This window comes from Macrobrachium rosenbergii, chromosome 59, assembly GCF_040412425.1.
Source record: "Macrobrachium rosenbergii isolate ZJJX-2024 chromosome 59, ASM4041242v1, whole genome shotgun sequence".
Lineage (NCBI taxonomy): Eukaryota > Metazoa > Arthropoda > Malacostraca > Decapoda > Palaemonidae > Macrobrachium > Macrobrachium rosenbergii.
Genome location: NC_089799.1, coordinates 24,355,856 through 24,371,464, shown reverse-complemented (window position 1 = coordinate 24,371,464; position 15,609 = coordinate 24,355,856). Strand labels below are relative to the sequence as shown.

Below are 15,609 nucleotides of genomic sequence, written 5' to 3'. Positions count from 1 at the left end.
GCAAGATCTACTGACAAGACAAAGGCACTTTCCAACCCATAGATCATCTACTGGGCATTAACCTTCTTCAAAAAACCATATGCTAATTGTGACTATGGCAATGTACCCAGGAAGATCCTCTGGAGTATATCCCAAATTTCACCTCTGAATGAGATCAAGGGCCAGAGTGACCCTGTAGTTGTCTTCCTATGATATTTTGCTTATAATGAAGAAATAAACTCAGTAATTGCCACTCCCTGTCCCATCTGATCCTTGGAGGCAAATGCTACTCCTCCCTCAGCCACAGGAGAAGACCACCAGAACTCCTCTCTAGGGCATTTCCAAACCTGTACCAAACCAGACGAGTCTCTCATCAGAGACTGTCGCTAAAATCTTAAGAAAGAAGAGGAAAAAGAACTGGTAACGCACTTACAACTCCCCTACCAGCCATTTGGCTAGCCTCACCCATGAGAGGTGGAAGAGTTCAAAGAACTCTCCCTGGAGAATGATTGATGGACCATGCAAACTCCAAAGAGCATTAACATCTCAAGCATGGAAATGATGCAGGTTCACCCGACAAAACTCCTGAAGAAGGCTAGGAAAAAGAAAAGTCACTGCTGCCAGTGCAAAACTGATCCATAGACCGAGTACGCAATCAGCAAATGGGTTGTGTGAACCTCACATTAGGTGGATTGTGCAAACCCTTCTTTGTGTGACCTCAAGGAGTCACAGTGAGAAGATTCACTCTACTCACCTGTCCACATGATTGTCTGACCATGGATGGACCAAGAGTGCAATATACCCTGTTGCCAGTGCTAAACCCAATCTGCAGAACAGGCCACGGGAACCTCTCACTGAGCAGATCGCACAAACCCTTTTCTGTGCAACTCTGAGGAGCTATGGTGAGCAGAGTCACTCAGCTCACCTGTCCACCACTAATGTCTGACAGTGGATGAACCAAGAAAGCAATATGCCACGTGGTCAGTGATAAAACCTATACCCAGATTGGTTACATGACTAACGAACAGGCTGCGCAAACCCCTCATCATGTGGATTGTACAACCACAGTTAGAAGAGCTGCTTCTGCTCATCTGTCTACTACAATCGTCATAGAGAGACGAGAAGGGAATAGCACCTTGAGTCTAAATGGGCTGGCAATGCAAGGACCAACCCTACCTGGGCAAAACTGATCACTGCATGTGACCAGGTGACCACGCCCTCCCCACAAGGGGGAGAGCGTGCAGCAGCAGCAGCCTATCAAGACTTCTTACGTGAGGAGTAGATTTTCCCCTTCTCGATAACTGCTTGCTTGAGGGAAAAAAGCAGGGTCAAGGCTGAGGTAAACGGCAAAGTAGAAGGCAAAAAAGAAGAGCACTAATGGCTCTCCTACTCTTCCCTCCACTGTCTGTACCCACTTGCACCACAGGGCTGGTCAAGTCAGAAACCAAACAAAAAATCAACCCCCGTCAGAGGAATCTCTCCAGGAAGGACTACTGCAACCTAAATCCTCTTTTTCAGTGCAGCAGTCAACAAAGCAGAGACCATCAGTAACTACCTCAGGAGATCGTAAAGGCCTTCTTCCTCCACTAGGTTAAATTAGGTAGGTCACGACAGGAGGACTACCTAATTCTTGGTAAACCAAACGCCTGTAGGAACTTCTATAATGACCAAGCCTTAGAGATGCTTGAAAAGTCAATAATATTAGTATATAACAGTAAGTTAGAGAACAACATAGCTGCTGATGCACCCTAGCTTAGAATCTGCTACATTCCTGGCAAATCCCAGACAACTTTTAGCAAGAAGTCTATAATAAAAAATAACACAAAATGGAATAGAAAAGTAAAGTTATTACCATTGGCATAATCACCGACAAAGGCTGTCATGTTCCAGTACTGACAGCATTAGGATGTCATAATGATTGTAATTATACAAGAGAGAATGCTCATCCAAAATCTTAAGTTCTCAACCAGCAGTCAGGATAGCAAAGGATTGCACATCTGTTCGCTACTGCAGCCAAAAGAAAAGTGAGTGTGGGATACTCCTCCACTCACCCCCATCTCTACCTGTTAACCACCTTGTTACCAAGTTTTGACTGGTTTCCACCTCGTGTTGAAAGAAGCTCTTATATAAAAGGTGATGGTTTGTTTCCCCATCAGAACAATTACAGATTCAGTTACACTTCAGTTAGGTAAGCATTCACAAGTGATGAAAACTTAGCAGAATTTCTCACCCTGCAAAGAACAGCTTATTTAACAATGACAGTTTTTTCTATTCAATATACGTACACTCAAAAAGCAATACTGAAAAAAAAAATGTTGAAGATCAATTATAGGTGGAATAAAAGTACTGACAAGAAACAAAATCTGGATAAAATAAGACCCTTTTCTTTGTGATCATGATATATTAATAAAAATACATTTAATAAAGGCAACTTGTGTTATCATTAGAGTGAATAATAACAAGATCAAAGTTTCTATAAGGACGGATAGCAGGAACCAGACATAAATAATCTGCCCTCATAGCAATTTTGACCTAGTTTCTTCCCCTGTGACAGTGAGATTTCCACACAAGAAAAGCATCTTATTTTATCCTAACCTTCAAAGACTCATCTTCATTGTCTTAAAGACATGAAAAAAATGAGCATTAGAACTCAAGTCAAATGAAAACTAATGGTCCTTTTAGAAATTCAAGCAATTGAAAACTAGCAGGTTTTCCTGTAAAGCTCTTCATAAGAATCATTATTCAGGAAAGCTATACTGTACTATGTAAATATTACAATCATAAAATATAATGATGCTAAAATATTATAATCACATTTGCTGTAAAAAACAGAAAATTATACATTTTTAATTTCCTTGGAGACCTTCTGCATGTAAATCAATTCAATATTACAAGGATGACAGACTAATAAAATTTAGGCAAAATAAATACAAACAAATGTTTTGTTAACGGTATAGGTATGCAAAACTAAATTTTGTAATATTGGGTATTACTTTCATGGCAACAGTTTCTCCAAGGACAAATTTCACATTATTAATGCCACATCCACATGGTTGAGCCATGCACACAGGCTGTGCTCTCACTATGCAAACTCTGAGGTGTCATCCACATGGCAGAGCTGCAGGTCATTAGCAAGTTGACAACAAGTAGGAACATAAGCAGCTGCGGTGGTGCAGTACAATAACGATGGTGTAAACCATAATTCAAAAGATCACTATGTATTTAAGCGAGACAGCTTAAAAAATTAACCTAAGCAAAAATATAAAGAAATTTACTGCTCTGCTGCTGGTGAAGGGAGACAAGAGAATGAAAAAAAAAAATGGCATCTAACTTTTGTGTCAGGTAATGTTAGCTTTCATATCAGACATCAAAGCAACAGACACCGTTTGTGGCCTTTTTAGCTATGAACACAGGCAATTTGGCTGTTTGTCTGCTAACTACAACTGCTGACAGTCAAAGCCCTCCTGCCCATGGGCAGTACTCGACCATGTGGAAGTGGCTTTAGACGTTAAATGCTGCTTGAGGTACCAATATAACTTGATTGTTAAGGTCCCTAAGTTTGTTTCACAAACCTGTTACCTGGTCAACAAAATGTCCAAACAATCTAGTTTCCCAAAAAGAAAACAGTAATTATAGGCACTCAAGTAATAGTTCTGGCATTGCATCAACTGGTCCATGGGTATCCAACAGCCAACTGGACCACTTTTATGTTGCTTGTGAACCTGGTCACATCTGAAATTCCCAAGACTTTCATCAGCTATAAAAATGGCTGGATTGTATTCCTCAACATTTAATCATTCTTCATTAAATATGAATGTGATGCTTTTGCGCTTTTGTGTTAGAAAACTGATTTTTTTCCATATTTTCTTAAGTAGACCTCTCTGGCAGATCTTGCAATTATAGCATAATGGCAACTGATAACTACAGATCTCCATAGTTATTGCTTCTTTATGGTTACTGCTTAAGGGATAGTGTCTTTTTTTCCTGTAAAGTGTAATTTTAAACTTTTTGTATATCATAAATATTTGATGATTTGGTATTTACCTAGTGTCCTTTGGTATGTATTTTTAAACTTTTCTGTGTCAGCTTCGACTAAAGATTGCCAATCATTCTGCTTGTTAGCTTAGTTTTGCTAAGTTAGTTTCCATCAGGTTTGGGCTAACTCAGGATTTTACCTAGGCTTACATTAGCTTTGCAAAGTTAGCTTCCATTAGCTTTGGGCCAACTCTGGTGCTTTTCCTAGGTTTACATTATTATGTATTTTTTGAAAATTATTTTATTTATTAGTCCTTGTTTTCCTCCTGTGCCTACATTTGACTTTGTTGAGCCATCAGTGTGTTTTATTACCATAATGTTCTTTTAGTTTTCTGGTGGTGTTTTTGTTGTAGGCTGCTATTACTATTCCCTTTGCTGAATAATCTGCTTTACAGGATCTCCAAATGTAGTATATTTTGTAAGCATTATCAACCTGTGAGTTCTGCTCAAATACAGGCCTTTCATTTTTATTTTCTTCCTTTTTCATTAATACAGTCATACCCCGAACTTACACGAGGTTAGGTTCCAGAACCCCTCGCGCAAGGTGAATTTTCGTGTAAGTTTGGGACGGTCTCTAAAAATGCTAATAAAAGCTTATTTCTAAAGTTTAAACATTAAATATGACCCTACTCATGCTCCCAAATTATTAAGTTAACTTTTAAATGAAAAGAAAGTTACTGTAATTTCATTTAAAAGTTAGATTAATACATTACCCTTGAAAAAAGAAATAAATGGTTGACAAAAATAGAGAGCTGGAAGAGAATTTCTGTCTCTCTCCCCTTCCGACTGATCTATTTTTAAAAGTCTTCTCAACCTCTTTAATAACTTCTTTATTCTATGTCTCTTTCTCTTTGTTCTGAAATGCTTTTTCATGAACAAACAGTGTTTGTTATTTTGACTAATACAACTCTTAGTTATTATGTCTCTATGTTTTAGAACTTATATTTGCCACACTAACACATTTACACTTCATAGACGGTACAGGTAAAATTAGATCAATTTAAACTATCTACTGTACAGGTAAAGACGTACGGAGAAATAAGAAGTTGTAAAAATGTGTGAGCGCTGACTGAGAGAGAGAGAGAGAGAGAGAGAGAGAGAGAGAGAGAGAGAGAGAGAGAGAGAGAGAGAGAGAGAGAGAGAGAGAGAGAGAGAGAGAGAGAGAAGGGTTGTCCTTACTTAAGAGAGTGAAATTATTTATCAGTTATTACGGAGATTTAGAGAATAACACGAGAGAGAGAGAGATTGTCCTTACTTGAAATATCAAGTTAAATTATTTATGAGTTATTACGGAGAGAGAGAGAGAGAGAGAGAGAGAGAGAGAGAGAGAGAGAGAGAGAGAGAGAGAGAGAGAGAGAGAGAGAGACGGTTGTCCTTACTTAAGAGAGTGAAATTATTTGTCAATTATTACAGAGACTGAGAGAATAACACAAGAGAGAGAGAGAGAGATAAGAGTTGTCCTTACCTGAGAGTGAAATTATTTATTTATTATGGAGATTGAGAGAATAACGAGAGAGAGAGAGAGAGATAAGGGTTGTCCTTACCTAAGAGAGTGAAACTATTTATTTATTATGGAGATTGAGAGAATAACAAGAGAGAGAGAGAGAGATAAGGGTTGTCCTTACCTAAGAGTAACATGAGAGAGAGAGAGAGAGAGAGAGAGAGAGAGAGAGAGAGAGAGAGAGAGAGAGAGAGAAACAGTTGTCTTTATTTACGAGTGAAATTTTTTATGAATTATTACAGATACAGATACAGAGAGAGAGAGAGAGAGAGTTACAAGAAACCTTTGACCAATAATCAGCAACAATACCCCTTCTTGTCATGTTAAAGTGACATATCTGACAGCTTTTTGCCTTTGAACTTCTTGCAGAAGATGAAGGAAAAATATTTGTTTGTTTAAAATAAGTATCACATACAAATTTTGTAATTACAAATTTATTATTATTATTATTTATTATTATTATTATTTGAAAATTAGTACTTATTATTAGGTAAAAAATTTACCTATCATACAAAACAAACAAACATATACATGTACTGTACCATGAAAATTCTCTCATCTCAGAAAAAGAGAGAGAGAAGAAAGAGAAATTATTACTTTTATTATTTAATGTTATTTAATTTACAAATTAAAGCTTAAAGGCTCATAAATTACATAAAAAATGAAATATAAACACTTTTGCAGGGTTTCTCAGTGTTCACAAATGTTCGCATGTCTGCAAAAAATTTGTGTGTGATAACTAGTTAGGTTCCAATGAAAAGTTTGCATGTCTGTGAATTCGCGCAACTCGAATGGCACAAGTTCATATTTTGCTTTCATGTCCGATTCTGAGACCAAGAATGTTTATCCAGTCCCAGCTGCCCTATCTGTTCTGCCATAATTGATCAGTTGCCAGTGAGAATGCCACACATCCAGAAAGCGCTACAAGAAGCACTTTAGGAAGCCAATAACAGAAATTACTCAGCAACATATGTTTGCTGATTGTATGAACACATTCTTAATCACCACCTGAATAAAATAATAATAAAAAATACATACCTTTAACACCCAACATACTGAGACATGCTGATTGAGGGTGCAAACCAGTTCCTCCTCCAACTGTACCAACCTCAAGGGATGGCATAGTAACTGTCATGTGCAAATCATCTTTGTTGTCTCCCCAAGCTTCCATTAGGGTCATACAGTTGCTACTGCCTACTACCTGTGCAGGGTCCTTTAAATGAATAAGAAAGTGGATTAAACATTACGTGCTACAACAAACATAAAATACTACTTATACTTAGTTATCATCTTACCTTGCTAAAAAGAATCATCATTATTTCATTGTTAGATAAGTGAAGTCGGCCAGAACTAAATTTCCCTCACGAAAAATTTTGAGTGTTTGCTATCGTCTCCCTTACAAGACAGTTAATACTATACAAATTACCCCTATAAAAGATTCCATTCTTCATGAAAATACTGATGAGGGACATTCCACTTCAGGTCAAGAAGAAGTACTCATTTCAGCCAACAAAAATAATTATTTGTTGGAGTGATTTTAGTGAACACTCTATCTTCATGTGCAGTGAAACATGGAAAACCAGTTTCCTAGGCCTTATTTATGAGGACACTTATTACAAGAGAAAGAGCCTCATTGGAAAGGTCTGAGAGAATCCCAATTAACCAACTATCATGATGTCTCATCGAAGTGTGAAGAGTTTGCCTAAGGCCCCTTACAGAATTTTTTTTTAGAAAGGCTTCTGAAGTAAATAGTGTACTTTTCTTTACTATGAATGTGATAGCACAAAATGGTTGTTGTTTTGTGTAGAACCAAATGAAAAAGGTGTTAAACTTCCACTAAAAGTAAGCAAATATTAAATATTATGACATGTTAGTTGGTTACTTACTTGACCACAAGCAATATAAACAGCAGCAACAATATTAGCAGCATGTGCATTATTCCCCCCAATAGACCCAGCTAGAGAGGAGCCTACAAGGTTCTTTGTGACATTAGCCTCGACCAAAGCTGCGACAGATGTTTTCAGGACAGATGTCACTACTTTTCCTGGAATCACAGCTTCACATACAACAGACTTTCCCCGACCTTCAATCCTGTAGAAGATAGGGCAAACTGGTAATACAAGTGCAGCACAAAAGACTAAGCTACATTACACATCAAAACATTAGACTATCATTCACACTTCTCAGTAATTAATAATAGAGGTTTTCAACATACAAAATACTATGATAAGCTATTACATAAGATTTATATGTCCTTAAAAGTAATAAAGAAATTAAGTAATGATGGAAATAAAGACTGAATTAATATGCATTTTCCAATGTAAAATTCTCTTACATTTACCAGAAGTTAGCTGTTGAAACCAGCAAGCACTGCTAGCAAGTGAATATTGAAAGTTGGAGATTTTGATCATATATACACTTGCAAATCAATAAAAGAGAAATTAAAAAATACTTAAGAAAAATATGCATTTCATTATCATCATATGAACTGACTGCATTTATGCTAAGTAACCTGCTAAAACTGATGGATACTGATCACTGGTAAACATTTGTATGTAGCAGTTTTTGATGATAAATATTTGCAGTTTTTTTTTACTAGAAGTTTAAAATTAACTTATATATTTATTTTTGCAATACCTTTCCATTATGTTTTATGCTGTGCAAATAATTGTCCAATTCTGTGCACATTTTTAATAGGAGGAGGGGGTGGGGAAGTCTGCTGACAAAAAGTAAATCATGTCTGGACAAATAAGAAGAATCCTTGCTAGCTGGAGTCTGCTAATGTCTATATTTTTAATTGATAACTTGTATATGACTCAAGTTTGGTAAGACTGACCTAGCCTAATCTACCAAAAATTGAGCTAGCATGATAGTAAACATAGGCAAACAGTTTATGTGTTGGTAATAAAATGTGTATTTCTCTTAAGTTTATTGTTCATTTATTATTGAATTATTTTTTGTTATTGAATTTAAACTGCATGGTCAAAGTTTGTTGTATATTAGGTATGACTTGGATAAATGGGTGAATCATAGCCCTGTTTTTGATGAGGTTTGTGTGTTGGTAATACAATCCATAGTTCTTCCACATTTACTTTATAACATTACAGTAATTTTTTTTATATTTTATGCTGTTAATAATTTTAAAGTGCATATTTTAGCTATACTCTACCTTCTCATAGTATTTTATGCTGAAAACATACACTATTATATTAACTAACACTTTCATGAGTGTCTAAATAGTAATCCAATGTTTTGGTGAGACTCATCTAGCAGTAATAGCATGCCTGTGACTTCTTTGTACCTTGTTCATCATTATAGAACCTTTTAATATGCTAGAACTGCCCTTATGTTAATAATTACTTTGTAAAGTGTAGCCAAATGTTCTAATGATAATATTGCCTAGGCTAACTGCACACTGCATACAAAATCCAAAATTTTGTATGAATCATAAATTTTTGGAAAAAAGGTAGGGTCAACCATTACACAAAGTCAAATTTTACACAAGTATATACAGTATACAATATTTTATGATTACTTGGTTATCTATTGCTTTGAGGTAATCCTTCTTTAATTTAGAATTTTCACTAATTCAGCACTCCTTAGGTCACAATGATGGAGGACTTGATTAGTAAAGGTCTGCCTGTACTACTGTATACAGGTACACGATATGCATACTATGCAAAGTATAATTGAATACTAAACTGTTGAATTTATGAGAATGTGATTATAAATTCATGTGTTTGTTATCAGACTTTTTACTCTGAGAAGATATTTAATAACTGTATTGAAGATCTAAGTAACTATACAGTTTGGTAATCACAGAACAATCAGAGAGCAAGACTTAAAAAACAAATTAAAAATATATCTTCTCTAATATATCTTCTCTTATGACACATGATAGTGCTTTTTTCAAATTTAAGAGTGGTATATATCCAGAATGCATACCATACTGAACATCTACAATGTTCAGGCTGCTTATACTACAATTTAGCACAAATAATTAATGTTTGTTTCCATATCCAACTGAAATCTGAAAGTGCCTTACCAATTAATAGCTGATGGCTTCTTATCCACACAGTAATTACCGCTGACACTCAGGACTTCCAAATCAGGAAAATACTTCTTAATTGCTGCAAGAGCTGCCTCCGTTCCCTAAGTTAACCAAAAAAAAAAAAATATCCAGTAATACAAATCTGATGTCCAAAATATTTTTAAATTAGGATTTGAGACACATGATGTGACCTAAAAGCTTATATAGTACATACAACCACTTAATTACAGTATATTATATTTGCACTCTTATCAGAAAATATCACAATTCTTTGTATATCACTAGTGCAAAATTAACAACTTAGTGTCAGTTACGGATATTTTTTCAGAGATATTTATCAAGAGACCTCGAAGACTAAAACAGAAATTGTCAGAAACAAATATGACAGTCATCTGACAGAAATAAGGTGAACGAAACTAAGATACAAAGCACTAACTTTAGAAACCATGTTCATCCCCATTGCATCGCCTGTCTGAGCTACAAACCGAGTGTACAACAACCTTCCAGCTATAGCAACGCGCAGATCTTGAAGACGTGCAAATCGACTAGTAGAATCAAATGCTTCTTTGATGACTGTAAAATTGTCCTTGTTGCGAATCCACATATACACCTCACTTTGAAAATAAGATTCATGTTAAGAACCACTCTAAATTTGTAATCTTACATAGAATGTTTATTTGAAAATTTATTAAAACTTTTTATATTAGAAAATAAGTTTTTTTCATAGAAACCTTGTAATTAAATATATGGCCATATTCATGTCCCTAATGTTCCCAGGGCCACAATCTTTTGTTAGGCAGAATAAAATAGCCTTTCTATGCACATGCCTTCTGGATCTTTAGGTACAGTATATATCAGTCAATAACCTTACTTCTGTAAACTTTAAAAAGCAGTGAAATTTGCGGGGCTGGCAGGAAGGCACTTCTTTAATGATGTGCATGTGGACTATAAGGAGGCAGGAACCATGTCTTTGGTAGCTTATAGGTTGGTAAATATATAGTTAAAGTCTTCCAGAATAGGAAAGGAAATACATGGGACATAGCAACCAATAAACCTGGAAGTCTACATCTTTGGACAATGCCATCATGCGGGATGAAGAGTTATGATGGAGCGGAAGCAAATCAATTGAATAAAATATAGAAAAGATAGACAAGCATTTGTAAGTTCCTACACATAAAGTAGAATTTATCAAAAAAGTTCTATCAAATCATTTGATAAAATGAGTCATTTCCATATTTTATGAAACTATTTCAAAATACAGTACAGGTATATGATTTTCTCTAAAATGTCTATTTGTTCAAAACTATACTTCAAACAGCAACAAAGTGACTGTTAAAGGTGTGGTGAGAGTCTTTACAAACTTGACATGTGTTTTCATTGTGGTTGGCTAAATATAAGCTGGTTCTGTGAGGTCAAGGGAGCCAACTTATTATCCAGTGATGACTGCTTCTTTTTCATCCTTTGTAATCAAGCAAAGATGGAAGTGAAGTATATGACATCCTTTCCTGTGTCAAAGAATGAGATCATCTTTCAAGTAGAGAGCAGTTTGACTGCTTCTCCTCAGATGATGGCCCACGGAGAGGAAGAATGTAGTCCATGGATGAATTGCTCTTCTTCACTGAATCTTGTGGCCAACTGTTGCTGCCCAGCGTCATTTAATACATCAGGGTTTTTGCCACTACAGACAGTCCCTGGTTAATGGCGGGGGTTCCGTTCCTGGCTGAGTGCCGCTAACCAAAAATCGCCGATAACCGAAACTTGGCGATAATAGCACTGATAAACTGCTTAATGGCACTGTTAACTGGTTAGCGTTGCCGATAACTGTTTATCAGCGCTGATAAACCACTTACTGATGCCGATAAACCACCTACTGATGCCAATAAACCACCTACTGACACCGATACACTGCTTACCAATGCCAATAAACTGCTTACCGGCGCTGAAAATCCGGTTAACAATGACGCTGACCAAGCGCCATAACACTGAAGCGCCGTTGACTGATGCCACCGGGAAGTAGGGACTGCCTGTACATAAGGAGGGATGGTCACAGTCCAGTCACTCTCTAGTCCAATCACTCAAGGCTAAACATGGGTTTGTTGTCTAGTAGTACCAGAGCCTGCGTTCTTATCTGAGGATGTAAACCACAAAGAGGAAGACCTAGGAGAAGCACATCAGTCTTCAAAGATTTCTAAAAAGGCTTAGGGATGAGGCTCAGCATGGAAGGTGGATGGTGTGGGAAAGTCAGGAGATAGCAATCATCACCCACTAAGACCAGGGAATGGAATAAATTTAAGGGGGATGCACCCATATGACTTTTCATGAATTTTTCAAAATTTCTGAGACATGATACAATATGGTCTCAAGTATCATTATAGTAACTTTACAAAACACCCAGAAATAACAGACATCCATGTTTTTCTACCCTGATTCTCACTGTGCTGTCATCAGGGATGCAAGTACCAGTTGACTTTGATACCTGTTCACTTAAATATGTGAAAATATATAAACACAATTCATTTTTAATAATCTGGAATCTCTTGCCAATGTAATTCATGTTCACGAGGTTAAGTTTATCTAAATAATTCATACAATAATAAAGTATTTGGTGTTTTCCAAAACTCCATCCTTGACAACTATGTAATAGGGGTTTTAGAAAACACCAAATACTTTGTTATTGTATGAATTATTTAAATAAACTTAACCTCATGAGCATGAATTACATTGGTGAGAGATTCCAGATTATTAAAACTGAATTGTGTTAATATAAATATTTTCATATATTTAAGTGAACAGTTATCAAAGTCAACTGATACTTGCATCCCTAATGAGCCGAAAATCGTCGTAACCCAAAATATCGTCGAAAATTGTAAGAACACCTAACTTTTAATCCTTCGTGTGTCTTGAAAACGATGTAAACTGCATTTTTACTGATTTTTTCATAGAAAAAAATCCAAATTTTGACCATTCTGCTGTTTTGGAGCCATATTTCTTCCATTGGATCGGCACCATAACCCCGGAACATGCACTATAATCCAGGAAATAATTTTTGATGAATATATTTGAAGAGCATCGCAAGCTTGGAACGTCATAAGCCGAGCCTGTCATAACCTGTCATTATCTACACATGACCTTTCCAACACAATCCTCCCTCCCATGAAAAAGGAAAAACTTATTCCTTAACTGAAGGTTTTTGGTGATTTGGTAGAAATGACAGTACATTGATTTCAATATACTGTAGAGGTAATCTATGATTCAGAATACAACAAATCAAACCATACAAGAAACTGAGAACAGAAGTGTTGGAAACAGGACCAGAAAGCAAGAAAACAATACATTATTAAAAACTTAAGGTATTACATCATGTACAAGTACCTACTTCCATAGATGGTAGGAGTGTCTAAAATTCAGTTGTGTCAATAGTACTTTTTATTCAAGCAATGCTAATGAAAGTTACATAAAAATGAGTGGATAAAGAATACCATGAAACAATATATGATAATCTATGTTAACAAGACATTGTATATGAGTTGAAATAAAATATTTGCCTGCCAGATAATGATACCAGACAAAACTGAAGACGTGAAGAGGCAAACTGATTAGTGAAGTTATTTGAAACAGCAGCAATAAAGAATGAAAACAGTAGTTCTAAAAGCAAAGACTATGAAGAAGAGTAAAAACCCAGGGAAGTAAAGATCAAGAAGAAAAACTTATAAATTCAGCATGGTGTTTCACTGCAGATGAGCTTCAATTCCTGCAAAAACCTCAATGGGATTAAACCAACACTGGTACTTATAATGATCTTGTGATATCAACACCTGTCAACTGCCTTGCAAGTTCACAAAAAGTGATCATGCAAGGCAGCTACAAAAAGTGATGTTATTGGTTAAGATTACAATACCTTCTGTCTGACAGACAAAAGAATGGTGAATGTGAGATCCTCCAGGACACATATTTAGGCAAATGTAGTTAATGAGCTTGTGATGAAACAGTCACAAATGCTACTCTGCCTTCAAACGTCTTTAAACCTTTCAAGAAATGCATGCTATTTATAGCATACTGAAAAATTATTTGATGCTGAGAAAAGCAACAAATAAACATTTCACCTGATTTTAAAAAAAAGACTGTAATACTTACGTTGCTCTAGCAGCATTAGGAAGTCTGATACTTGGTGCTCTTGTCATACCATCCCTAATGACTTCACTCTTGGCGCCATTAACTAAAGCTCGGCATCCTCTGTTTGTCGATGCTACAAGACAACCCTCTGTTGTTGCCATTGGTACCATGTACTTCTTGCCATTAACATTCAAAGGACCTACTACTCCCACAGGCACAGGGACATAGCCAATCACATTTTCACAACACACACCCATAACCTGTTTTAAGGGGAGAAGTAAGATTTTACAAACATATTATGAATAGTATATAAAAGAGACTTTTGATAAGAATTTATGACAAAATTGAAGCCAAATAGTAAACAATAAAATGGATTGCACTCTCAAAGGTATAAAATGATAACATATAATATTTTTCAATAGTTAACTATACCATGACTGTAATTTGAAGGAAACCTTACTTTTGTGTAATCATAATGATCATAGGGCAATGTATCCATTGAACTCTTAGTTGTTGTGTGAGGAGCAACTACTCTCCTACGAATGTCGACTGCTCTTAATGGATCCCCCAAAACTGTTTCAAGTTTGTACCCAGGTACATGCTTCTTCTCTACTAACTGAACAATTTCCTGATTTGTTAAAGATTTCACTCCAGCCTGTTTTGGGTAAAATGTACCGATCAGTTGCAAATGAAGCATAAATATTCTTGAAGACTGTGATTTATGTACTAAGAAACTATTCAACCCTAGTATGACATAGTATTTTATAGCAAAATTACAATAATTATTAAGAGAATAAAAAGCACTAGCATATATTCCTAAGAGTAAATTAGAACATTCAAGTTTTTGGACTATTATTGTGAATTTTCAAGATTATGAAAATATAAAAAAAAGCAAAAAATTCATACCTCAGAATTCATAATGCTGACACATTCATCTACTGGTCTTGGAGGAGACACAGGTTTCTCCTCTTTTTGATCTTCCATGGTAGGGCAGACTGTTTCTGTCTGAGTAGCAATGTCTTCCTTTTTCAGGGATGATGTAAGAGATTCGTCGCAAGTTGAGTTGAAACTGACTGTGCGGCTTCTTGTGCAATGGCGGAGCATTCCTCCTGTGTTCAACCCTGTTTAAATGCAATGATACACAAGTTACATCATTATCTTTTATGCAGTAATGTTTTCACATTAAAAGTAAATTCCTTTTCATAACCTTATCACTTATCCAGTATGGGGGTTAATGATAATGGACAAGAAATCAACAGAAACATTACACCAAGTATTCAAGTTCAGCACTATACTGTACAAGGTCAGACTCTATTTGTCTACACTACAAATTTGGATGAATTACTAGGTGAAATTGAGTAGGGTTAATTATGAGAGCCCTTCACTGACATGAATCTGCATACCCTAAATGATCCATTGGAACCAAAAGTAAAACACTTAGAAATCAGACCTGCATCAAATGAGGGGTTCTCCAGTTAAGTAATATCTTAGTTCAACTGATGACTTCTGAGACAAGAAGCAAGTAAATCAATGAATAGTAAAGTAAAAAGAAAATTGAAAATAAAGATTACATTTTTTGTTCAATCATCGTAATGTTAACAGCCTTAGTTAGTTTGACACTACGGAAATGATAATCAATCCCCTGAACACACATCTTTTACATCTGGATTACTCAGAGCAGCTCTGATAGAAGCTTGGTTACTCTTTCAATTATGAAGAGAAAAAATAGCAGTACAAAAAGCTCACTGAACTACAACAAACTATAGGTTAGAGAGAGAGAGAGAGAGAGAGAGAGAGAGAGAGAGAGAGAGAGAGAGAGAGAGAGAGAGAGAGAGAGAGTCTTCATTTGTATAATCAGTGAATGGAAAAAAAAATTTAATATCATTAAAATGTAAGTATGTATGTTCCTGTTTTTCAATAGGGGTAAAGA

General features: G+C 35.8%; 1 protein-coding gene across 2 annotated transcripts in view; it reads right to left on the bottom strand.

The window, feature by feature from the left end:
• Nucleotides 1-15,609, bottom strand: part of Hmgcr (HMG coenzyme A reductase) — a 110,066-nt gene that overhangs the window by 10,981 nt on the left and 83,476 nt on the right. For both annotated transcript variants that reach the window (XM_067102161.1, XM_067102162.1), the window contains exons 10-16: nucleotides 14,586-14,800; nucleotides 14,140-14,334; nucleotides 13,701-13,939; nucleotides 10,003-10,180; nucleotides 9,561-9,667; nucleotides 7,402-7,606; nucleotides 6,554-6,728 (exon numbers count right to left, since the gene is read on the bottom strand). In XM_067102161.1, the coding sequence (XP_066958262.1) occupies nucleotides 6,554-6,728; nucleotides 7,402-7,606; nucleotides 9,561-9,667; nucleotides 10,003-10,180; nucleotides 13,701-13,939; nucleotides 14,140-14,334; nucleotides 14,586-14,800 (1,314 nt within the window). The remainder of the gene's footprint in view (nucleotides 1-6,553; nucleotides 6,729-7,401; nucleotides 7,607-9,560; nucleotides 9,668-10,002; nucleotides 10,181-13,700; nucleotides 13,940-14,139; nucleotides 14,335-14,585; nucleotides 14,801-15,609) is intronic.